We start from the raw sequence: 27141 nt of genomic DNA, 5'->3' as shown, positions 1-27141 counted from the left end.
AAAATGTCATTGGGAGTCAAGGTGGATGAAAATCATTATATAAAAAGTTAACCACATTTTATTTAATGTATTTATTTATTTATCTGGTATGACACAGCTTCTCTCACTGAAGTCAGTAGGACTATTCAAATCAGTAAAGTTACCTGCTTATGTGTTTGCATGATCATGGTCTTAATTTTCAATATTTTGTTTTTGCCTATAACAGTTTGGAAAATGAATAAGATATCCTATCAGTGGTAGATACATTTTCAATAGCTTAAACTTTAAAATCAGTTTTACAATATCTTGACTGGCTTTAAGATCAATAGTAGAAAATCAGATTATTCAAATAACTGTTTAAATTGCTTTGATTTAAACTGCTCCCAACTGTGGAAAGTGAGCAGTGGGGGAATTCTAATCCAATGTTGAGACCAAGCAGGTTAATTTATGTGTATTTGAACTTATAAATCTTATGAATTTTACTGGGCTCTGATATTTTATAAAGACTGGTAGAAAACATGTCCAAATCCTCCCATAGTCCAATTGTATGTAGTAGGCTCTAGGTCAGGGCTATTCAACTTTGGAAGCCCTGGGGGCCATAATGATACTCAGAGCACATGCTAAGGGCTGCAACTTAAGTGTGGTTGCACATACATGCAAATATATAGGCAAATATATGCAAATAGCTTCTTTCACACAATGCCCTGGTGCTCCAGGCACCTCCTCCCTGGGGGCTAGAAACACCAACACCCTGTACCCATCTGTTTCAGCCAGCCATCCCACCCGCTTGCATCTTTCAATGCTCACCCCACCTGGGAGATGCCTTGCAGTTGTGGAGTGTGTGCCCAGTGGAGGCCATGTTCAAAGGATCCCACCCATGGGCTGTGTGTTGAGCCCTGCGTAAACCCACACCGCACTGCGGGCTGCAAACAAATGGGCTGTGGGCTATATGTGGCCCACGTGGTAAGTAGCCCTGCTCTAGGTAAATGGGTGGAGGAATTAAAAAGGGAGGGCCTGCTCTGGAACATTTTGAACTATCAGGTAAATTTCCCACATCTGAAAACATTTCAAAATAAAAAAAAAGGTATCCTCCGCCAAATAACTAAGAGTCTTGCTGATATTTATTTGGAATTCTAAAATAGCAAAACCTTTATGCGGCAGAACAACAATAAACATGCACAAAACCCAACAAAACCACAGCGACACATAAAAACATTATTATCAATATCAAAAAAGCCAGACTCAATAGTGTGAAAAACAACCAACAACAAAGCTGCATATTCCTTTCCCCTTACGTCGCAACACTGGAGCTCCCTGTGATCACAGCCAGGAGCGTAGCGCCAACTCTTCCCTCTATTAGGAAGGCTATCCAGTGTCATACGGGGCCTGAGGAACCAGGTTTCCTGCTGCCTGGTGTTATTTAACAGCAAGCACTGGATGCATCATGGCGTCTAGGCATCTAGCTCTCTAGAGAGGAGCACAGATTAATTTGCCATCCATTTTACTTTTGCTTAGCTCACTCTTCACCCAACTCTTCCACTAGTCTCTATTTTCCCACTTGTTAAATTTTCTTTTCTGCCGCTGCTTTTTTCATTCCTCTTCTGTCTCCCTGCTCCAATCTCTTCCTCTCTTTCTCTCTCTCTCTCCTCGGGCTAGGATCTTTCTTCCGACAACTCTCACTTCACCTCTGTACTGCCTCCCTCCCTGCGCTCTAAGCTGTGGCCTGATTCAGGTTTGAGACCATGCTCCCCTTCCATATGGAGTCTCACTCAGCACTCAGGACCTGGGGTCTGGAATCTTGCTGGGGGCCGGGGTAGAACCCAAGTGCTGCTGGGAGCCGGGCCCAAACCCTGTCATTTTGCAGAGTGGTTGCATCCCTGAGTCAGAAGGTCTATGTAGTACAGAGGGACACGGCAGCACAGCGTGAGAACTGGGTCCAGACACGGCCAGCCCTCGTTTACTATGCCATGTGCATGCTCAAGCAAAGGCTTGGGAGCACCGAGTCTCACAGCCCTGGGCGTAGTGAGTGTGCAGTGTAGACATGCCCTTAGTGTCTCCTCATGCCCACCCCTTAAGGTCCCCGCTTGCTCTCCCCGCTCCCCACTTCCGAACAGCAGTCCAAATCTCTCCAGTCCCCCCAGAAAGCCACAGTTCTCCAAGGACCCGGCAGGGCATCATTCAAACCCATTTAGCCTCCCACACCCCGAGAGGCATGTCTCTCCCCCCAGGCCTGACAGGAGGCAGATTGCTGCTCCTTGGCACCCTTCTCTGCAGGGAGCAGGCTGAGGGGGAGGCGGTGAGAGAGGAGACAGGCAGCTTTCTGCTGCTGGCTGCATACAGACTGCTCCTGCTGGAGGCAGATGGAAAGTACAACGTTCTCTAGGAAGAAGAAGGGGAAAAGCCCCAACTCCGTGTTAGGAACTGGACCTAGAGAAGCTGTGAGGGGGAGCTGGGCAGGCAGCCTCTCCTTCCACCTCTCTCACATCTGGCACTGTTGTATCTCATTGGCTTTAACGCCATGTACAGGTTGGACCTATCTGGTCTGGTACCCTTGGGACCTGATAGTTGTGAACCAAGGAGCTTGCCAGACCAGGCGAGGTCAAGGCTCCTCTTTGGGCTATGGGGGTCCCTGGGCTCTCCACCTGCTGCTGGCCCCATGCTGGGACTCCCAGGGTTAGCCTTCTGGGGCTGGGACACTTCAGGCCCCACCCTCCCCCCCACTGCTGCTGGAATTCCCAGGGCTTGGTATTTCCCCCCTGCTGCTGCCAGCTCTGCTGCTGCTGGCCCTGCTGCTGCCAGGGTTCGCAGCCCGGGGCTGGGGATTTCCCCCTGTCCCTGCTTCCAGCCCAGCTGTCACTGGAGTTTGCATCCAGGGCCAGGGATTACTCCTGCTGTCGCTGGCCCTGCTGCCACTGAGGTTCCTGGCTGGGGATTCCTCCTAGTGCTGCTGGGGCTCTCTTGGGCTGGACTCCCCACCCACTGCAGGACCAACTCCACTTGGGGCTCCCCAGCACCCAAAAGACTCCTGGCTTGTGCTCCTTGTCTCCAGAGAGTCCCCGATTTGGGAGGTGCAATCTATAGTGTCCTGAGTGCTTGCTGACTTGGGTCAGACCTGGGTTGGGACGCAGGTTCTGGTCTTGGGCTGAGGGGCTGGAGTGTTGGAGGGATTTGGGCTGAGCCTGGGGCAGGAGATGAGGTTTAAGAGGAGGTTCAGGGTGCAGATTCAGAGCTGGGGTAAAGCAGGGGGTGAAGAGTGGGGGAGGAGTTCAGGATATAGGCTCTGGCCAGGCAACACTTACCTCAGGTGGCTCCTGGGCGGTGGTGCAGTGGGACTAAGGCAGGCTTACTCCTGCCCTGGCCCTGCACCAGTCCTGGGAGGAAAGGGGCAAGTAGTTCCACATGCTGCCTCCCATCCATAGACATCAACACCACAGATCCCATTGGCTGTGCTTCCCTATTCCCAGCAAATGGGAGCTGCAGGGCAGTGCCTGCATGCAAGTGCAGCATGTGGAGACCTCCTGCCTTGTCTCCCCCAATGGCTGCAGGGATGTGCTGGACACATCTGGGACACTGTGCTGCTGGACTGTTAGCAGCTGATCTCCCAGAGATCAAGCCTAATTCCAGGAGACTCCCACCCAGTGTTTCCCATGGGGATGGAAAAATTAGAGGGAATATATTTTGTTATGAGCACCACTATTGAGGTAACATGAGGCTGTGTACCAACACTAGAAACAAAAAACCTAGATATCTTACTACATTTTTAGGCATGTCTGTCTGTCTGTCCATCTGTGAGTCCATTTGTTCAAGAACTCCTTCTAAATGGTAAGAGTTAGGACCATGGAATTTGGGGTGCAGCTTCCTTTTGTCATAACTTAAAGCAAGGTAAGGGACTGTTTGTGTCAAGACAATGGGATGTGTCTGGAATTTGACTGTTTCTCATAAAATGAAAAGGGAGGGGTCTAGTAGGAGGAACAGTTATATTGTAAAATGACGACAGGGGGCAGCAAGGGGCCAGAGATGAGTATCAGAATAGTTATAATCCCACGGGGCCAGCAGGAAACAGTGGGGAAGAAAGATACAGCTATCAACTATATATTTCAGAGAGTCTGTCTGTGTGTCTATCTGTCTTTCATCCAGGGAACATGCACTCCTCTCCTGGCTATGGACAGGCACTTCTCACCTGATCTCAAGCTGCTGAGGTGAGAGAGGGATGGGGGTTGTCCTCTCTCCCCAAGGCAGCTTGTATCCTTACCTCCCCCCAGAACAATGATTTAAGTGAAGAAAAAACCAAAACGTATTTGAGATAAGGACTGAGCAATGCCCAGTAAATCTTCTATTATCCAGTCACCGCAGGTTGAGCATTTTATGACTCACTACTCAAAGAATTAAATTTAAGCATAAGAGAAAAATTTTGAAATGCACAGATCAGTCAAAAACCTAAAACAACACACTTTGAAAGAAATAAAAGTAGCAGCAACACCACCACAAGTATGTGTTGGGCAGGCCTGGGCAAAATACAGCCCACGGACTGGATCTCACCCACCAAGACACTGGATCTGGCCCGCGGAGGCAGTGAGGAGCCCCAGGCAGGCTCCCCTGCTTGCCCTGCAGTCCCACGTGGTATGCAGAAATGCGGCTGCCAGGCTTCCTTTCTGTTTCAAAACTGGAGGGGAGGAGGGACGTTTCCACACCCTCCTGCCCCCAGACAATAGAAGTTGCTTGTTGGAATAACAGACAGCAATAACAAGAAGAACCACGACCCCTCTTCTTGGCTCAGTTATTCACTGAAGTAAATGGCCAGGCAAGCAAGCAGGCAGGCTGGCTGGGAAATTTTTTAAGCTCTGCAAGCAGACAGGCTGGTTTGCATGCTGGCTGGTAAGTCTCCTGGCCATAGCCTGCCTCTGGCACCCCAGCCTCTCCCTGCCACTCTCTGCCCTATCCCAAACCCTCTGTCTTTCTCTTGCACCCATACCCCCTCCTAGATCTGGCACCCCAAGTTCACAATCCCCTCCTAGCCTAGGTCACATCCCAAACCCCTGCATCCAGTCCCCTGCCCTTCTTCACCCAACCACCTCCTTCACCCAAACTCCCTCCAGGTATGTCTACACTTGCCCCCTAGTTCGGACTAGGGAGGCAAATGAAGCATACCGAAGTTGATAATGAAGTGTGGGATTTAAATATCCCGTGCTTGATTAGCCTATTCGCGGCTGGTTGCCATTTTAAAATGCTGGTTGCCCGATTTAACTTGCCGCGTGTAGACATGGTAGTCCGATCCAAAACTCTTCCCTCGAATTAACTGTTACTCCTGATTGCAGGTTTTGTTTCGGACTACCACCTCTACACGCGGCAAGTTAAATCGGGTGACCGGCATTTTAAAATGGCGACCAGCCGCAAATATGCTAATCAAGCGCGGGATATTTAAATCCCGTGCTTCATTAGCAACTTCGGTATGCTTCATTTGCCTCCCTAGTCCGAACTAGGGGGCAAGTGTGGACATACCCTCCCAAACTCCAGGCTCCCTCCTGTACCCCAATTCCTTACCCTAAACTCCCCTCTGCACCCAACTTCCATCCCAGACCCTGCAACTCCTCCATTAATATCATGGAAGTGTGTGGCCATTGACCACTTTCCAAAATCTTGAAGTGGCTCCCCATCAAAAATTATTGCCCACCCCTCACGTTGGGTAAGAAGGTGAGAGAGAGAGAGCAAGAGTGTGTGTGTGTGTGTGTGTGTGTGTGTGTGTGTGTGTGTGACAGAAACACACATAGCCTAGGTCTACACTAGACCAGGCAGGTTGACTTCAGATATGCCATCCAGCTACTCAAAATGCGTAGCTGGATTTGGCTTACCTTAAGCTCAATGCCATCAGAGGCTGCCCTCAGAGTTTGAGTTACACTAGACTTGCTAAATTGAACACTAGGGCTACGTCTACACTGGCACCCTTTTCCGGAAACAGTTTTCCGTTATAAGTATTTCTGGAAAAAGTGCATCTACATTGGCAGGATGCTTTTCCGGAAAAGCGTCCGTGACCAATGTAGACGCGCTTTTCCGGAAAAAAGCCCCGATCGTCATTTTCGCGATCGGGGCTGTTTTGCGGAAAAGACTACTGTGCTGTCTACACTGGCCCTTTTCCAGAATAGTTTTTCCGGAAAAGGACTTTTGCCCAAACAGGAGCAGCATAGTTTTTCCGGAAAAACACTGACAATTTTACAGTAGATCGTCATTGCTTTTTCGGAAAAGCAAGCGGCCAGTGTAGACAGCTGGCAAGTTATTCTGGAAAAGCGGCTGCTTTTCCAGAATAAGTGGCCCAGTGTAGACACAGCCTCGGAGATTAACCTCCAGAGGGTTGATCTTCTCTGTAGTGTAGACAAACCCCTAGTGTGTGAGAGTGACAGAGATTCACTCTGCCCTTTAAGTATGCTAAGCACATTCAGACATAGGAGCAACTGCTAGCAAGCTTCCCCCACCCCATCCCTGTCATGCCCTTCTCTCCGTGGAGTTTGCCTATGGGATGAGGAGAGGGACATTCAGACATAATTATTTTCCTGCTCTGTCTCCTCCCCACTCTGCATAGCAAGCAGGAACCTACCAAGGCAAATGGCAGGAACAGGACAGCAATGAGGAGAAAGGGCAGCTGAAGTGCAGGCACTTAGTAACCTCCTGACCAAACCAGTCAGGATAACCTGTCAGAAGCTCCAAGACCAACCAATAGATCCCAGCCTACTGGTTGGTGACCACTGCCATAAAGAGGCTGTGTTGCAGACCCTTAACCTATATGTATGTGATAGGATATATAGATTTTATCCCTCGCTACCCTATGGAGTTTTCTGCACAAAGCCTCGTTAGGTAGCCTTTGGATATATGTGGAAATTTCACTGTAAAATAAATATTACCATTTATTTACACTATCTTATTTTGGTTTGAATGATTATATCTAGGTTGCAATATATTAAGAATGTTTGGTTTTGCTCCATCTACATTTACTTTTTTTAAAGACATCATTAGCATAATTTGCTGAACTTGTGTGTTTTAAAATAAAAAACAAAGGCAAACTGGAGCACACACATTACCAAACTCACCAGAAGTAAGTTCCAAATGGTATCTTAATGTATTTAATTGTACTAGAAAAACTATCAAAATGGTTTTGAAATGTAAAGACTGTTAGCTATCATGTGTTTTATTACTTTAATTTGTTCTCTTTTCCATATATAGTGTCTTATAGAGTTTATGCATTTTATTTGATAACATTGGGCAAGTTGCCTTATAAATGATAAATCCTGTTTTTAGTTGTTCTCTAATATGGAAGCCAAGGACCTTCAGCTATGAATGCCTTATTATATTTAAGAATGAATAAACAGACTAATATTTAACATAGAAAAATCTTAATTTTGTTGATATTTTGAAAGACCACATTTTACACAGACACAATTAATACATGGGGAAATTATTTTGCATTCACCAAAGATGCCAATTTGACCAAATATGGTTTTTTTTTAAATTCACCTAAATGTGAATCAGATTGTTAGAACCCTGTTATGCCTGTGGTATGTTGTCATAGCTATTGCTGTTGGATTACTAAATAATTTGCATTTTATTATGAGGCCATGAGTATGGGCAGTGGTTACAAGCTCACAATCCCAAATCTCCCTGTGTTAACAGTAATGAATTAAGAACATGAGTATAAATTTCCATTTGGGCTTTTTAAAATCTTTTTGTAGTTGATTAATCTGATTCCTCTCTTATTCTTAAAAATAACTCAAAACCAAACAAATATGTAGCTGAAGCAGCAGTAAAATGGAAAATGAATTAATTCTAAAAGTCTAAAAGAAAAATTTGAACAAATTACATTATTAACCATAAAACAGCTTTTTTTTTTGGTCATGAGAGTGGATGGAAATTTTGACACCATTACTATAGTGAGCAGTAAAACATGTAAATCAACACTAAAATGCTTCCAATCATTTATATTTCTGTACAAAATGTTAAGTGGCTGAATCAATGTTAAATTAACTGTTAACTATACATTAACAGTATTATGCTGTAACATGGTAGAACTACATCATTAAGTGCTTGGAAGTATTTCCATGATCCCAGTTTTCAAAATTCTTAAGCCACCTCTTTACCTCCTGAGAAAAACAATATTCCAAATCAGGTAGTACAGGCAGTCCCCGAGTTACGCGGATCCGACTTATGTCAGATCCTCACTTACGAACGGGGCTTTCTCGCCCCAGAGCTCGCAGGCAGCGGGACCGCCCAGAGTGCAGCGGTCCCGCCACATCGACCTCCGGGGCGAGAAAAGCTGCTCCAGGTGCCCCTGATCTGCTGGGGACCATCTCCAGCAGACCAGAGACACCTGGAGCAAAGCCGGGGAGGCGGAGGGGTCCCGCGCCTCTGAGGCTTTGCTCTGGCAAAGCCTCAGAGGAGCGGCACCCTGCCGCCGCTGCGGCTTTGCTCCCCGTGTCCCTGGTCTGCTGGGGGGGCGCAGCTAGTGCGCCCCCCCCCCCAGCAGACCATGCTTTTGCTGTGGACCCTGGGGTAGAGCAGCTGGGGTGCTGCCGGGTTGGTCCTGCAGGGACCTACCTGGCAGCCCAGCTGTTCTGTCCCAGGCTCGAGATTCAGCCGCTGTTGAAACTGATCAGTGGCTGATTCCAGGAAGCTGGGGGCAGAGCAATTCTGCCTCCAGCTTCCTGTAGTCAGCCCCTGGTCAGTTTCAGCAGCAGCGGCTGAATCTGGAGCCAGTTCCGACTTACATACAAATTCAACTTAAGAACAAACCTATAGTCCCTATCTTGTACATAACCTGGGGACTGCCTGTAATTTAGAGACAACTATTTTGTAACTAAACCCCATTAACATTAATTAACTACTTCATTCTGCAAGGGGCCGAGCACTTTGACGCTGATTCAGGAAAATCCTTAAGGTTAAATTTTTTTTGCATTTCAATCATTGGTAAATTTCTTATATCCAAAAAGTCTAACATTTGTGTTTAAGCATATAGTTAACTAAAGTATGTGAGTATTAGAACTACTCATATGGGTCATAGTTTTTATAGGATCAAGTCCTGCTAATGAGTTCACTTATCTGTTTAAAAAAAAAAAAAGACATGGCATTTTCAGCTCATTATTTATTAGACAGGCAGTCCTCGGGTTACATGGATCCGACTTACATCAGATCCCTACTTACAAATGGGGTGAGGCAACCCCGCACTAGCTGCTTCCCCCCAGCAGACCAGGGAGACATGAAGCTAGCGCCCCCCCTCCCCCCGCAGACCAGGGAGACGCGGAGCGGCTTTTCTCAGCAGACACCTCAGCTTGAGAATAAAGGACTGAGGGAAGTGAGGTGTGGGAGAATAAAACTGAGCTCTGGAGAAATGTTTGGCTAGAGTTTCCCCTAAAATATGTACCAGTTCCGACTTACATACAAATTCAACTTAAGAACAAACCTACAGTCCCTATCTTGTACGTAACTCGGGGACTGCCTGTATCTCTTTTAAGTTTACTACTTCTTTCGCATCCTGTAAACAGGTAAGATTGCTCAGTATTAAGAGTGGGTTTTACCCACGAAAGCTCATGATATATTTGTTAGTGATTAAGGTGCCAGAAGACTGCTAGTTGTTTTTTCAGTATTAAGACATACAACATGGAAAACCAAATTCTTCCTTTGAGCAATCAGTTTGTTGAACATTTATCTTCCCTGTTTCAAATATATATATATAACTAATTATATGAGTTAATCAGCAATATAAAAAATGAAAAAGTAGTGTTCTTGCTTTAGTGTACCTTGTCAAAAGTAAACTTTACAAAAATATACAAGTATTTGAACTCGTTATTCCTATTCTGCATGCACAGAACCCCACATTGCAGTTCATCCATGCACTGAACTGGGGCTTAGTACTCGTTATTAAGGCCTAAAGTTTGAATTACCAACTCATAAAATAAAACTAATTGTAAATATTTGTCCTTTTGTGAAATACATAAAAAAATAGAAGAATCATAGAAGATTCTTAGAATTCATAAACAATTAGGATAGGACTTTCAAAGCAGGTCAAACCCCAACTAAATCATCCCAGCCAGGGCTTTGTCAAGCTGGGCTATAAAAACCTCTAAGGAAGGAGATTTTACCATCTTTCTAGGTAACCCATTCCAGTGCTTCACCACCATCCTAGCGAAAGTTTTTCTTAATATCCAATCTAGACCCCTCTCCTACCACTGAAACTCTAGACCAGTGCTTCTTGTTTTGTCATCAGCCACCACTGAAAACAGTCGGGTTCAATCCTCTTTGGAACTGCCCTTCAGGTAGATGAATGCTACTTTCAGATCATCCCTCCCTTTTGTCTTCTGCAGACTAAATAAACCCAGTTGCCTCAGCCTCCATTCATAGGTCAAGAGCCCCAAGCCCATAATCATTTTCAAATTAAAATTGGTTTGAAATCTTAGTATACTTCTGCATACAAACTAGACTACCCAACTGTATATAAATTGAAGTTTTTCTTGCCTTCAAACATATGAATATATGTGGCACAATTATAGGAGGACTTGGATTTGTATGCAGTGATCATGTCAAATACAACCTGGGAAAACTGAAAGCAACAGCTGTTATTTGGCCTGGTCATCCTTCATGTTTTTGTGACATTATGCAAATGTGTTATTGTACACTGAAAACAAAATGATGTTTTCTAACCAAAAATATTTATATTAGTAATATTGTGTTTGGCTGTAAAAGTGCTATTGAAGTCATGTTTAGGAAACCTCAAACTCTTCTCAATTCAGACAATTCCATAAGTCATATAGAATAATATAAATGCATAATACAATAAGTGGCGAGTCTTCATAAAGCATAATTGACTAATTTACATGATTACTGTCTAGATTTATGGAGTATCTTGACCCTAAGTTATTCCTGAATTACCTGACAGTTTATCTGAGATGCAGTGGTAGATCAAAATTCAAGTACTTTGTGCCTTGATTTGGTATTTCTGTGCATACAGACACAAACACCAGAAAGCCTACAGGAACAACCATGCAGTTGTTGCTGTACATGGCAAAGGAAATCCTCCACATTCCTGGATTCACTATAAAGCTACAAAGGAGGTTTACAGACCATAATAGCTAATGCAGAGGGATATAATGTGGCATAGCAAAAGAGGCAGGTGAATATAGTGAGTACTGTACATGCCCAACTCAGCTTACCCATGACCTCTCTGTATACATCCCTAAACAATTTACCCTTTTTGAAGGCCTTGTCAAGACTAGGAAAAAAGTTTGTTTTAACACATATTAGCTAATATGTTTAAATTAAGAACTATTAAAATGTGTTAGCAACGACTAGAGAGTTTAACATGTTTTTAAGCTTTTTTCTAGGCTAGACAAAAATACAGGAAGTCCCCAGTTCATAACTGGGTTGTGTTTCATTTATAAGTCTGTTGTTTAGAATTCAGAGCTCATTTTCCAATAGAAATCTACATATATATTTTAGAAACATGTGCATCTGTATGGGTATGTCTACACTACCCTCCTAGTTCAAACTAGCGGGGTAATGTAGGCATACCGCACTTGCAAATGAAGTCCGGGATTTGAATTTCCCGGGTTTCATTTGCATAAGTGGGGCTCTGCCATTTTTAAATCCCCGCTCGTTCGAACCCTGTGCCGCACGGCTACACGCGGCACGAACTACCGTTACTCCTCGTGGAATGAGGAGTAACGATAGTTCAAACTAGGAAGCCTAGTTTGAACTACCTAGTTCGTGCTGCATGTAGCCGCGCAGCACAGGGTTCGAACGAGCGGGGATTTAAAAATGGCGGAGCCCCGCTTATGCAAATGAAGCCCGGGAAATTCAAATCCCAGGCTTCATTTGCAAGTGCAGTATGCCTACATTACCCTCCTAGTTCGAACTAGAAGGGTAGTGTAGACATACCCTATCTGAGTACGTCTGCCTGTCTGTCTGCGAGTCCATTCGTTCAAGAACTCCTCCTAAATAGTCAGAATTGAGACCACCAAATTTGGTTTGCAGCTTCCTTTTATCCTAACTTAATGCAAGGTCAGGGTTTGGTTGTGCCAGGAAAAAAGGATGTGCCTGGAATTTGATTGTTTTCTATAACATGTAAAGGGAGGGGGCTGAGTAGAGGGATGTTATACTTACAGTCTCCACTGAGGGCAGCAAGTGCAGGGGACAGCTATATTTCAGTGACCACTGAGGGAAGCCACACCACCAAGGAAGCATTCAGCTGGGGACAGGGCTTGCCTCCAAGACCCCTTCCCAACTCCTGGGCTAGGCCTGGGGAATGCTATTAGGAGGCCGGCACAGCATCCACTCATCTCTGGGACTGTGCAGCCCCCCCACTCCTCGGTTGCCCCCCAGACCCTCTCCCCCAGCCTGGCCTAGGGAGTGCCAATGGGAGGTCTGTGTGTCCCCCCCCCCCCACTCCCTGCCAGCCCAGAGCCTGGGAACAAGCCTGGGTAAGTCTTTTTGTAACATTATAAGTGGTAGCTAGGTGCCCAAGCCCACAAAAAGCCTATTTAACCTGTATGTAGCTAAAATACTGTATATTCGCAATGAAAAATGGTAGAAATACTTTTTAATACTTTTTAAATGTTGGTACTTGAGGAAAGGCAGGCTTAATTAGAAGAGGATGAGGAAGTAGGTGGAGATTCTGAAGGGGATTTCTGGGCATCCAGGGGCTGCAATTCCTCTCACCCCATGTATCTGCACTGGGTCCTGCAGCCAGCCCCAACTCCCTTTCCTCCATGGGATGCACCTGTTAGAAAAGAACAGGTGACCCAGAGATAGATGGTGTAAATGGGCTTTTTTATTGCAGATACTCGTTCTGCCTCAGACCCCAAAACCCTTGTCTGAGTGAGCAGCAAATTAACAAGTATACCCTTATATCTGAGTTAGTATGTAGACACACATATCTATTACATCTCCACTTAAAAGTTTATTTTGTACTGTGAACATCCATACAATGAATAGTAATAACCATGTGCTCCCAAGGGCTGTCGGGGCTCCGCTGTCCTGGGGCTGAAGGGGCTGCCATTGCTCAGTTGCCCGAGCCAAGGGGGCTCCACACCCCGGACCATGCATATTGCCAGCCCAGAGAGTCCCAGACAAGAGGTTCAACCTGAGTTGCACGAATGCACCTGCTCCTCTGGACCAGCATTTGCACTGCTGGTCACCACTGGTGCCTGTTCCTTGCTCCCCTGAGGCCAGGGCCATCCTTACACATATACAGAATATGAAGTTGTGTAGGGCATCTGAACATTTATGGCACTGGATCTTAATGCCCTCCTGCCTCTTCCTATACATCTGTTCTGTGGCTCTGCTTCCTTCAGAGAGGCTTTTGGTAACCTGAAAGTGAAAAAGCTTGCAAGACCTATTAGCAGAATATTGAGCTTGTGAAAGAGCCATTCAATCGGTAATGAAGCCATTTAACAGGCATATGCCAGCCCCAGGTATATACTGTTGGTTTCTGAATTTACAGAATTCCACTCCAACTCATCTGATGAAGTGGGTTTTACCTACGAAAGCTCATGATCTATATATTTGTCTGTCTTTAAGGTGCCACAGGACTACTAGCTGTTTTTGAATTTACTGTGTTAGACTACAGAACTTTAGTTTAAAATATGCTTTAAAAAATTTCATTAAGGGCCCAAAAGAAAACTATTCCACTGCGTAGGAAAGACAAAGTATGGCAAGAGACCACGTTGGCTTAACCAGGAGAGCCTACATGATCTAAAAATCAAAAAGGAGTATAATAAAAAGTAGAAACTAGATCAAATTACAAAGAATGAATATAAGCAAAAAACACAAGTATGCAGGGGCAAGATGAGAAAGGCAAAGGTACAAAATAAGCTCAATCTAGCTAAAGAGTAACAAGAAAACATTCTACAAATATATTAGAAGCAATAGGAAGACCAAGGACATGGTAGGCCCATTACTTAGTGAAGAGGGAGAAACAATAACAGGAAACTTGGAAATGGTAGAGGAGCTTAATGACTTCTTTGTTTCGGTTTTCACCAAAAAGTTTGATGCCTAACCAAGAAGTTTGACGGAATGCTTAACATAGCGAATGCTAGTGGAAATGGGGTAGGTTTAGCAGTTAAAATAAAAACAGAACAAGTTAAAAATTACTTAGAAAAGTAAGACATCTTCAAGTCACCAGGGCCTTATGAAACACCTCATCTATCACTTTATTGAGTATTCTAGGATGTATGTGAGCCATAAGCTATCATTTTTGAGAAGTCATGGAAGTCGGGAGAAATTCCACAAGAATGGAAAAAGGCAAATATAGTGCCCATCTATAAAAAGGAAAATAAGAACAACCCAGGAAACTACAGACCAGTCAGTTTAACATCTAGGCCAGAGAAGATAATGGAGCAAGTAATTAAGGAATTCATCTGCAAATAACTGGAAGATAATAAGATGATAGGTAACAGCCAGCATGGATTTGTAAAGAAGAAATCATGTCAAACTAATAGCTTTCTCTGATAGGATAACACATTGTGTGCAGAAGGGAGAAGCAGTGGACATGGTATACCTAACCTATAGTAAAACATTTGATATGGTCTCACATGACCTTCTTATCAGTAAATTAGGGAAATACAACCTAGATGGGGCTACTTACTATAAGGTGGGTGCATAAATGACTGGATAATCGTTCTCAGAGAATAGTTATTAATGGTTCACAGTCATGCTGGAAGGCCATAACAAGCGGAGTTCTACAGGGGTCTGTTCAATATCTTCATCAATGATTTAGATAATGGCATAGAGAGTAAGCTTATTAAGTTTGCTGATGATATCAAACTGGGCGGGGTTGCAAGTGCTCTGGAGGATAGGGTCATAATTCAAAATAATCTGGACAAACTGGAGAAATGGTCTCAGATAAAAAGAATGAAGTTTAATAAGGACAAATGCAAAATACTCCACTTCGGAAGGAACATTCAGTTTCACGCATACAGAATGTGAAATGACTGTCTAGGAAGGAGTACTGCAGAAAGGGATCTAGGGGTCTTAGTGGACAAGATAAATATGAGTCAACAGTGTAAAACAGTTGCAAAATAAGCAAACATGATTCTGGGATGCATTAACAGGAATGTTGAGCAAGACACAAGAAGTCATTCTTCCACTCTCCTCTGCGCTGATTAGGCCTCAGCTGGAGTATTGCATCCAGTGCTGGGTACCACATTTCAAGAAAGATGTGGAGAAATTGGAGAAGGTCTAGAGAAGAGCAACAAGAATGATTAATGGTCTAGAGAACATGACCTATGATGGAATACTGGAAGAACTGTGCTTGTTTAGTTTGGAAAGAAGACGACTGAGAGGGGACATGATAACGGTTTTCACGTATTTAAAAGGGTTTCACAAGGAGGAGGGAGAAAAATTGTTCTCCTTGTCCTATGATGATAGTACAAGAAGCAATGGGCTTAAACTGCAGCAAGGGAGGTTTTAGGTTGGACATTAGTAAAAACTTCCTGTCAGGGTGGTTAAACACTGGAATAAATTGCCTAGGGAGCAGGTTGGAAGTACTAATTACCTACTGCAGAAGAAAGTGTTCCTAGAAACTTTTGAACGTGTAGGTTGCACAAGGTGTAATATGGTCCAGTCCATTTCCTAGGAAAATGCACACTAAAAAACATGTCTTACTATTAACAAACATGGAGAGAAATTGGGATTTTTTTTTTAAATCATAAACTAGAAAACAGTCTTCTTTATAATGAAATATGGTTAGGAATATTATAAATGTTAATGCCCGAGTCACTGAGAACGATTAATATGATGTAACCGAATATCAACTGGAATATACTGTAGTAACTGATCATAGACATTGGTGTGTAATAAATTTATGATGGTTTATCCTCAGTTTCCATCTTCAGATGGTGAAGATTAAATGTTAACGGTATTACTATAAATGTAACATGAACATGGTGATGAACATGTAAAACGAATATGAGTAGATTTTCTAATTTTACCACATGGTTTACTTCGGAAGAAAATAAGCATTAGTAATACTTTTGTAACACAGTAAATAGTCACAGAAATCAATGCAACTCACTTCTCTGTTTATGTGGAAGATATTTAGTTTGGGTTGCAAGAATCAGAGTAATATAAACCTCCTGCAGAATACCACAACTAAATTTCTGAAAAGCCACTCGGTTAATCTCCGTGTTGAATCTAGCTGTTTTAAATTACTATAATACATAATAACTGACTTAATGACAATACAGATGCACAGTGCCAAAGAAAGCTAGAAATAGCATCCAAAACTATGAATTAAGAGCCAGCCCAAGTGTCAGGCACATATGGCTGTTTACAAGAATGGAGGAGTTTAGGAATGCAGCCGCCTGTGGTCTCCAGATTGCTCCAGAGGATTGAACTGTGAGGATTTACAAAGTCTGGATGAGAGCAGTAATGCTCCCAGAGATGGTAGACTCTAAAATGGTGGCACCCATCAATTCATGGTAGTAGTTAGAGATATCTATGGTCAGAATATATTCCGTTGGCCTCACAATGTACATCAACAAATTAATATTGTATGGATGTCATTTCAAAGCTTCCTGAAGATGAAGAGGCATTATTAAAACTATTAGAGCACAGATGGTTCAAACTATACGCAGATATTCAAACTTGCATTTTTGCATTATAGCTGCTTTCTTTTTTTTTATTGTTGAACTGTAATGAATTGTCTCATAATCTATTCCATCTTCTTGCCATTAGCAGGCTCTGAATGTTCACAAATAGGAGCAAAGAACTCATTTTCCAGAGCTTTAATCACACAAAGAACGAATGCCTAATTCTTTAAATGAAATGGTCTGTGATCACTGAAGCAGAGATTTAATATATCACGGCAAATTAGGTAGATTTTAATAAATTACTTATCTCTCTGAATACTTTACATATGCTTATGAAGAAACATAGCCTGTTTGCAAATAGTGAAAACCCACAGCTTATAAAATCCTTTGAAGAAAATGACAAATAAAATAAATTAAAAAATGAAATGCATTATATCCTAGTTCTCCAGAGACAATTCTTTTGCTGCATTGATTCACAGCTCCATTAAAAATATCAATTAAATCCTTCATTGAGATTGGTTAAAAGCTAGAAAATTAACTTTCCAAGCTTCTTTCTAGCCACTGGTTATCCAGATACAAGGATCATTGTATGTGTTTGATGTAAGTTTAAAAAGTGATAAAAAAACATTTGCCTGTCCCTACAGCTCAAACTAAGCGGAACAGAATCTGATTGATTCTTTTATATTTTTCTTCTGTGCTTTGATTGCTGTTGGTCAAAACTGTAAATCTTTTACTGTATATGAAACTGAGTCCACCCTCCCACTCCTTCAAATCATGATAATCATAAACAACTGCTTATAATGTTAGTAGAAGGGCAAAAGTTATTTAAAAAAAGCTTGCAGTAATTTAATAAGTCTTTCAACTAGCCTCATTCTTTATATTTAATTGATAGAAACTGCATGCATCAAAGAAAACACATACTGAGATTTAATGTGCATAAAATGGATATTAGCATTTTAAAGAGGCAGATTAACACATTAATCCAAGTAATTTTCATATATTGCTTCTAATAAAATCTTCACAGTATAAAATCCTTAATGAGGCTAATCACAGGCATTCCATTTAGTGGGGTGATTAGGGATAACATAAAAGTATTTTTAATCAGTTTTCCAAGGCTTAAGCTTTTTTATTAAAAATTAAAAATTCAACTTGCATTTTTATTACTGTTTTATGTAAGAAAAAATGTTGAAAATGCAAATAAAGCACATCATTCAATCATGTAGGTATTAATTATTTACAAGACGCTGTCCATTGTGGAGAGATTCTTAGCCTTAGGGGGGAAATATAAAAACAGACTGAAAAGTATACAAAACTTTACAACTACAAATAAGCATCCGTTTCATATAAATTATACATTAAATATACTGTACTAATTACAAAAATCTTATCTTAGAAGAGCTATCAAGCATGTGTTTACACTCGGAGAAGCAGCATCTGTAGGTAAACTTTCCTTTCATGCCTCCTAGTCATCTTTGTGCTCCTCATAGACTGAGCGCAGAGCATGGAGGGCTTCCACTGTTACTTTGAGCTTTCCAATTACTGCACTATCATCTTGTGAATCGAGAACTAGGAAGGAAAGATCAGATACAAATATTAGCAATTTAATTTAGTTTTTCTGTTTCAATAATTTCACTCTAGCATTAACTACAGGCACCCAATTCAAATTTACAAAATAGTGCTTAGTTCTAGATTCTCAATCTAGCAGGATGCATAATGTTCTCAAGCCCTCAGAAGTGGGGGGGAGGAGTGGAGAAGAAAGTATTTTGCACCTTACAGAATTGAGTTCTTCCAAACATTAGGAGAGAGGAACACTTTCAATTTCATCTCAATAATGATTTATGCAAAGATTAATTTTTAAGTTAATGGATCTGTATTTAAGATATATCTTCCCAAATTGTTCACTCTTCATAGTAAATAAATATCACACGAGGAAACGTATATATTTTGGTTTTGATCCTGCTCTTGCTGAAGTTAATGAGTATGTTGCCATCAACTTCAATAACAGTAAATTAGATCCTTGTTTCTAAGTATGAGTACAGGCAGTCCCCGGGTTACGTACAAGATAGGGACTGTAGGTTTCTTAAGTTGAATCTGTATGTAAGTCGGAACTGGCGTCCAGATTAAGCCGCTGCTGAAACTGATCAGTTTCAACAGTGGCTGAATCTGGACGCCAGTTCTGACTTACATACAGATTCAACTTAAGAACCCCAGGCATCCCCAAGTCAGCTGCTGCTGAAACTGATCAGCGGCTGATTCCAGGAAGCCCGGGGCAGGGGCTTCCTGTAGTCAGCCACTGGTCATTTTCAGCAGCTGCTGACTAGGGGACACCTGGGGCAGAGCAGCTGGGGTGCTGCTGGGTTGGTCCAGTGGCACCCAGAGCGGCGCTACGGGACCAACCGGCAGCGCCCCAGCTGCTGTACCACAGGCGTCCGGAGCAAAGCCGCGGAGCACGGGGGCAGCGGGACAGCCCAGACGCGCCGTGGCTATCCTGCTGCCCTCGGGCTCCGCGGCTTTGCTCTGCTCTGCTCCCCGTCCCCCAGGTCTGCAGACCAGGGGGAGGGGGAGCAGAGTAGAGCAGAGCGGCGGAACGCGCGGCCAGCTGACAGCCCAGACGCGTCTGGGCTGTCAGCTGGCCGCGTGCTCCGCTCTGCTTCCCCCCCCCCTCATGGTTTGCAGATCAGGGGGAGGGGGAGCAGAGCGGAGCACAGCAGAGCGGCGGAACGCGCAGCCAGCTGACAGCCCAGACTCTGGGCTGTCAGCTGGCCGCGCGTTCCGCCGCTCTGCTCTGCTCCGCTCTGCTCCCCCTCCCCCTGGTCTGCAGAGGGGTGGGGGAGCAGAGCGGAGCGCGCGGCCAGCTGACAGCCCAGACGCGTCTGGGCTGTCAGCTGGCCGCGCGTTCTGCCGCCGCTTTGCTTGCTCTCCCTGGTCTGCTCGAGACCAGGGAGAGGAAGTGCCCCGTTCGTAACTGCGGATCCGACGTAAGTCGGATCCGCGTAACTCGGGGACTGCCTGTACATAAGTAGATGAGGTGTGAACTGTTGACATGACATTATAGCTCAGTGTGTGCATGATTGGGCTTGAATCATGCAATTCAGACATGAATATACAAATGACATGTTGATGTTGTCTGGGTGAAATATAATATGAATTTGACTCCAGGCTTCTTGCATGCTGTAGACAAAGACAATATTCCCCCTTCTGGTAAACCATGATCAGATAATGCATTTTAAAAATATTACCATCTTTGTCTACATTGGATGCATAAATGGTGTTTAAAGTTCTGCTAGAAAACAAATTGCTCTCTCCTGGATTTATATGCAAGGCTATGAGGCTGCTCTAACAAAAGTCTCTACAGATTTTTTTTTTTTTAATAACCACATAGTTTTGGGAGGCTATTTTTTTGCGGGTGTGGGGAAATCAGATTAGCCCCTCAGATCTAATTTAGCAGTAAGCAAATGTTTACATTGTTCTTTTGATGGCACTTAGTGTATATCTGTGAAAAGTTGTTTCAAGGACAGAAAACATGAGCATCCACCGTATCACATTTACCTAAGAAATTACTTTGGCAATTTGGAAATATGACCAAAGAGCTATGTGACTAAAGGTAGGAGAGGACACACAAAACTTCTCCATTAAGAGACTACTTAGAATAGATAATGTTCTGTATAGCTCTTCAGAGAATCATTACTGCTAGGGAAAGCAGTAATAAATGATTCAGGCAAATTAAGAACCAGTCCAAACCCATATACTCATTGATTCAAAGAATTTAAACTCTTCCAAGGTACAGATCGATATCTGCTCCTTCTCATCATTTGCCTCTCTACTTCCAGTGATTTCTGATATGTGCTCTGGGAACTAAGAAGTGCATACTGTTCTCTGGAATTTCAGCTCTAACACAGTTGCAAACACACACAAAAAATGGGCACGTGGAATAGACAAGAAGCATCAGTCACTCATTCCCCACTCAACTCCACCACAATACTAATTCAACAATTCAACTTCCTCTGCAGGTCCAACACCAAGTCAGGTTTTCCACCATCAGGTGGGGAAGAGAAAGAGATATGAAGGCCCACTGATGGGGGCAGAAGAGGGTGGGGAGAGAAGCGAGCTGTTGCCATGGGGCCTGATGATTCAAAGGGGCTTATGGCTCCCAGCTGTTGCGGCAGTGCCTGGAGCTCTGGGCCCTTTACATCACAACCCAGAGCACCAAAGCACTGCATGCTCCAAATGGCTGATGTCAGGGGTCGGGGGGGCCTTTCCATCTGAGGCCCTGCCCTTTCTGGGAGTATGGAACTGCACCCCCTCACCTTACCCAGGGTCCCGCGGAGGCTGTTGGCTACCCTGGATATGTGGATTGGCTGTAGCCTCTCCCCTATCACCGAGGCTAATAGGAGGAACTCTAAAGATACATACATAGTACGCTTATTAAGTTTGCAGATGATACCAAACTGGGTGGGGTTGCAACTTCTTTGGAGGATAGGGACATAATTCAAAATGACCTTAGCAAGTTAGAGAAATGGTCAGAGGTAAACAGGATGAAGTTTAATAAGGAGAAATGCAAAGAGCTCCACTTAGGAAGGAACAATCAGTTCCGTACATACAAGATGGGAAGCGACTGTCTAGGAAGGAGCATGGCGGAAAGAGATCTAGGGGTCATAGTGGACCACAAGTTGAATATGAGTCAACAGTGTGATGCTGTTGCAAAAAAAGCAAATATGATTCTAGGTTGTATCAACAGGTGTGTTGTAAGCAAAACTCGTGAAGTCATTCTGCCGCTCTACTCTGCACTAGTTAGGCCTCAGCTGGAGTACTGTGTCCAGTTCTGGGCGCCACATTTCAAGAAAGATGTGGAGATATTGGAAAGGGTACAGAGAAGAGCGACAAGAATGATTAAAGGTCTAGAGAACATGACCTATAAAGCCAGGCTTCATGAACTGGGCTTGTTTAGTTTGGAAAAAAGAAGATTAAGGGGGGACATGATAGCGGTTTTCAAATATCTAAAAGGGTATCACAAGGAGGAAGGAGAAAATTTGTTCCTCTTGGTTTCTGAGGACAGGACAAGGAGTAATGGGCTTAAAGTGCAGCAAGGGAGGTTTAGATTGGACATTAGGAAAAAATTCCTAACTGTCAGGGTGGTCAAATATTGGAATAAATTGCCAAGGGAGGTGGTGGAATCTCCCTCTCTGGAGATATTTAAGAACAGGTTAGATAGACATCTGTCAGGGATGGTGTAGATGGAGCTTGGTCCTGCTTTGAGGGCGGGGGGCTGGACTCGATGACCTCTCGAGGTCCCTTCCAGTCCTATGATTCTATGATTATACATATTTTTGCAAAAAAAGCTTCAGTGGCAGTGAATCTCAGAGCCAGCATCAACTGACTTGGGCTCATGCTACAGGGCTAAAAGATAGCAGTGTAGCTGTTACTGCTGAGGCTAGATCCTGAGCTCTGAAATCAGGTAAGGAATGGGAAGGGCTAGAGGAAGCCAGCAGAGAGTCCTCTCTCCACCCCACAAGAAAATGGAATATTTAGCATCTCATTATACTTCTTCAGGTGGCATTTCCTGCTCCAGACAATCACTGCCTTTGTTTGCCAGATGGGAAATTAATCAATTGCAACAGAGCTTGCTCTAACCAAATAGCTAATGTAAATCAATATTCTTTTGTCATGTCTTAGATACACATTTCATTCAGGAGTACATTTCTTTAAGATTCCAACTTTGTATATTCAGCATGAATTCAGACTGAATTGAATTATATAAACTATGTGTTAACTACATGAACATTTTGGGGTCTGAACTCTGAGGGTATGTCTACACTGGCCCCCTAGTTCGAACTAGGGAGGCTAATTTAGGCATTCGAAGTTGCAAATGAAGCCCGGGATTTAAATATCCCGGGCTTCATTTGCATCTTCCCGGGCGCCGCCATTTTTAAATGTCCCTTAGTCCGAACTCTGTGCCCGCGGCTGCCCGCGGCTACACGCGGCACGGAGTAGGTAGTTCGAATTAGGATCTCTAATTCAACCTACCGTTACTCCTCGTGGAACGAGGTGTACCAGTAGTTCGCGGGCATGGAGTTCGGACCAAGGGGGAATTAAAAATGGCGGCGCCTAGGAAGATGCAAATGAAGCCCAGGATATTTAAATCCGGGCTTCATTTGCAACTTCGAATGCCTAAATTAGCCTCCCTAGTTCGAACTAGGGGGCTAGTATAGACATACCCTGAGAGTCTATGTTAGGGGACCCAATTCCTTATTAAAGTCACTGAAGGTTTTCCAACTGATTCAACAGAACCAAAATTTGGCTCTTAAGCACCAGAGAGCTACCTAATATTGCCAAATATGTCTAGACAGCTATTTGTAGTATGAAACTGACAAAAATAAATTGAATATAAAATTAAAAACTCAGAGGGCTTTATTAGCATTTAAAGAAATACCGTGCTTCTACAAAAGATAAAAATATACTTGTTAGTAATCAGATCCAACAGTCTCAGGTTCTGTAAACTGATTATTCTAATAATAATTTACTAGTAATACTGTTCAGATTTTTTCCAAATTAGGTTAGTGTCACTCTTAGTTAGAAGATATTACTAATTCTATGCAGTTCTTTAAGTTTTAGGAAATACATCTTATTCCTAAAAATAAACATTATGTGCAGATGAATCATGACAATTGATTAAAGTGACACTGTATCATTCAGTATTATAACAATAATTAACTCTTTAAGTATTAAATATCTCATAGCAGAGACAAAAAACTAATAAATTTTTAAAATGAATGGATGTCAAATGTTAAAACTAAGAACTCTGCTAAACTTACCATCAATATCTTGTTCAATGATGTCTTTTTCTTTCTGAAATATCTCCCTTAGACTAACGTGAGCAAAGCCAATGTCTTCACACTCAAGATCTTGTTCATCTTCTGGTGGGTCACTAACCACTGTAAATCGTATGCTGAAAATATAACAAAAATTCTCACTATTAAAATGATCCGTAACACCCAAACATTTGGGGATTAAATCCAGACAATAAAAAATAAAATAAAGGCAGAGCACACCTAGATATTCCCAATTTATCATATTAAAACAATGCTTTTCATCAGTGACTCTCAATGAGGGGTATATGTACCCTTGGGGTATGCACAGGTATTCCAAAGATACATTAACTCATCTAAATATTTGCCTAGTTTTATAACAGGTTACATAAAAACACTAGTAAAATTAGTACAGACTAAAATTTCATACAAAGACTCATATTGCTTTATATATTATACACTGAATGGAAGTACTGTACCTGTACAATATTTATATTTTGATTTATTTATTTTATAATTATACGGTAAAAAGGAGAAAATAGGCAATTTTCAGGAATCATGTTCTGTGACATTTGGTATTTTTATATCGGATTTTGTAAAAAAGTAGTTTTTAAGCAAGGTGAAACTTGGGGTAGTTGAAAAGGCTGAAAGCTACTGGTTTTGATTAGTGCTTCTCAACCCTTCTAATAGCAGGACTCAATTATTCATAGCACATCATCCAGGTACATCTCCACCACCTTCCCATCTGGCTCAGATATGCCTCTTTTCCTCCACTTAGCAATATGGGATGAACTGGTCAATTGTGACTCCAAGTTGAGATCCTCCAAATTGAGAACTGTTTATAGGACTAACCATAGCTCTCAGAGCTAGGAACTTCTAAATTCTTAGTTTATATAGTTCAATTACTTCACCATTTTATAAATTAGGAAACTGAAGTAGAGAAGTAATTATTCCCATATAAATCTTGAGGTTTTTTTATGAAGACTCATCTATGTACAATCCTTTGAAAAATGTTGTGCTTTTTATTCTGCTGAGTATCTGTAATTTATTTGAAATAGCAAATAAACTTTGCCTTTGGAGGAGGGGGAAGGATTCTGAATAATTTCCATGTGATGTTTTGAATCTTAGTTAGCATATGTATACTTAAGGCTGAAAATGATTCATTAAATGCCATCAGAATTTTTTTGGTTAAATCTTTCTGTACTACAGAACATTGAGGTGAAGACCTGCTGCTTTACTTCTGAGTTTTGCCACGTAATAAACTCTAAGCACAAAACAAAATGCAAAGGTCACTCATTCTCCTGGGCTTATACCAAAACATGATAAATAGATGATAGAGCCATAGGGGATGGGTAAGCCAAATAATCAATCAGTCAAAGAGCAGACATGCTAGCCATATTCAGTGAAACAGTATGTCCAAATATCAATTGCAGAATATTCAGCTGTAAGATATTTTGGAATTTACACCTCTGAAACAGTTACTAGTAGAGAATATTTCAGCCAAGAAAAATACCACTATTTTTTGTTCCAAAACAACAATACAAGTTAAGAGTCCAAAGCCTGCTGTCCCAGAATAACATCTTTGTAATGGAGTGTTATATATTTGGTGTTCAAAGCTAGATAATAATTAAATCCAGCAGGCATGTATAAATACATAGCAAGTGCATCTCCATGTGGATTTTTCGTATTCATTAAATTTGACTCCTTCTTTAGCTTCCATGATCAGTAAAATGATTCTTATCTTAGTCGATAATACTATTGATATTTTCATAAGAGTACAAAGACACTTATTACAATTTAAAAAAAAAATCAGTTCTGATCTTCTTTTCAGTAACTAGACATTTTTGTGCCCCGGGCAAAATATTAATTATGCGTCCCCTCTTCTTAAGTTAGCAGGTGTCACATTCTTTACTATTGCAGCTTATTAATTTTACTAATTGTGTCTGTGCACCCTGATTATGATGTGCCCAGAGCTTGCCCCACCCTTGTTGCAGCCCGGCTTGTCTTTACAGGCCCTCAGCTGCATGCACTGAGTGCATGATACTTTTTGCCAAACTTTTTGACTCTGTTTCCTTTTGCTATGCCCTACCTCCCCATTCCTCTTTCTTTTTGCCATGACCCATCAACAATAAAAGAAAAAAAACCCTTAATTTTCCTTTCTCTGCTGTCATGCTGCCAGCCTCATTCCATAGCGACATATAATTCATATTTGACCCCCCCCTTACTGTGTATGCACTGTACATTTTTAAAAAATCTAAACATAGTGTAAGACCTCTGAACACAATCATCATCCTATCCAAATAAGGGCCTACTTGCCCATTCCTAATGTTTAAGCTAAACAGCTATACAAAATGTTTGTATTTCTTCTGCAAACAAACTTCAGTAACTGCATCCAAGTATTACTTTCCTTCTAAGCATATAATTGTAATGTTCTGATGAAGCTGACTTGAATTAGTGGCTTGTGTGGAGGCCAAAAACCGTGGACTGACCGAATGACAAGAATTTAGAGCTAAATACTCTTTTGATATGTCTTGGCAATGTAGTTTTATACAAATCCTCCTAAAAGCTCTTAATGGTATTAGCAACCACTGTAATATTCTTTGACAGTGTTCTATTTTTGTGCTCAGCTACGATAACTAATAATAAATATTTAACCTTTGTTCCTTTGCTTAAATGTTTTTAGTGGGAGAAATACCCCAGCAAGTACATGAAGAAGGCATAAGATCTGGCAGATTATGGCAAGCAACTCTAAAATCTTTGGCATATCACTAAGCAATATAAGCAAATAAAAATAAAAAAAATAATTCTTGGATATAAAACAGAAGTAACAATTGAACTCTTCAAACTCTCTAAAAGAGACAGAGAAAACTCTTCAAACTCTCTAAAAGAGACTGACAAATAAATGCTTTGGAATACCATGTGCTTATTCTTAAAAGTGCAGAATATAGCAACTATGGTGTGGGTCCTGCACTTCTGGTGGATAGTGTTCAGTCTCAAAGTCTCGCTGTGTCCCACCACACGGCCTCTTTCTTTACTAGAGGCAGGGTTCATAGAATCATAGAATAATAGATCTGGAAGAGACCTCAGAAGGTCATCAAGTCCAGCCCCCTTTTCTAGGCAGGACCAATCCCAACTAAATCAACCCGGCCAGGGCTTTGTCAAGCCAAGACTTAAACACCTCTAGGGATGGAGACTCCACTACTTCCCTAGGTAACCCATTCCAGTGCTTCACCGCCCTCCTAGTGAAATAGTTTTTCCTAATATCCAACCTGGACCTCTCCCACCACAACTTGAGACCATTGCTCCTTGTTCTGCCATCTGTCACTACTGAGAACAGCCTCTCTCCATCCTCTTTGGAACCTCCCTTCAGGAAGTTGAAGGCTGCTATCAAATCCCCCCTCTCTTTGCTTCTGCAGACTAAACAGACCCAACTCCCTCAGCCTCTCTTCATAAGTCATATGCTCCAGCCCCCTAATCATTTTGGTTGCCCTCCGCTGGACCCTCTCCAATGCGTCCACATCCTTTTTGTAGTGGGGGGCCCAGAACTGGACACAATACTCCAGATGTGGCCTCACCAAAGCCGAATAAAGGGGAATAATGACATCTCTGGATCTGCTGGCAATGCTCCTCTTAATGCAACCTAATATGCCATTAGCCTTCTTGTCTACAAGGGCACACTGTTGACTCATATCCAGCTTCTCATCCACTGTAACCCCCAGGTCCTTTTCTGCAGAACTACTACTTAACTGGTTGGTCCCCAGCTTGTAACTATGCTTGGGATTCTTCCGTAT

The 27141-nt window shown here is 42.5% G+C and overlaps 1 protein-coding gene across 1 annotated transcript in view; it reads right to left on the bottom strand.

Moving 5' to 3' along the window:
• Nucleotides 1-16724: 16724 nt before the first annotated feature.
• Nucleotides 16725-27141, bottom strand: part of RPGRIP1L (RPGRIP1 like) — a 171246-nt gene continuing 160829 nt past the window's right edge. The window contains exons 25-26 of the mRNA XM_075940279.2: nt 23357-23490; nt 16725-18110 (exon numbers count right to left, since the gene is read on the bottom strand). Coding sequence (XP_075796394.2) covers nt 18007-18110; nt 23357-23490 — 238 coding nt within the window. The 3' untranslated portion in view covers nt 16725-18006. The remainder of the gene's footprint in view (nt 18111-23356; nt 23491-27141) is intronic.

Source organism: Pelodiscus sinensis, chromosome 12 (assembly GCF_052426305.1).
Source record: "Pelodiscus sinensis isolate ZL-2025 chromosome 12, ASM5242630v1, whole genome shotgun sequence".
NCBI lineage: Eukaryota > Metazoa > Chordata > Testudines > Trionychidae > Pelodiscus > Pelodiscus sinensis.
The sequence above is the reverse complement of the archived record's forward strand: the minus strand, read 5'-3'. Positions and strand labels throughout refer to the sequence as shown.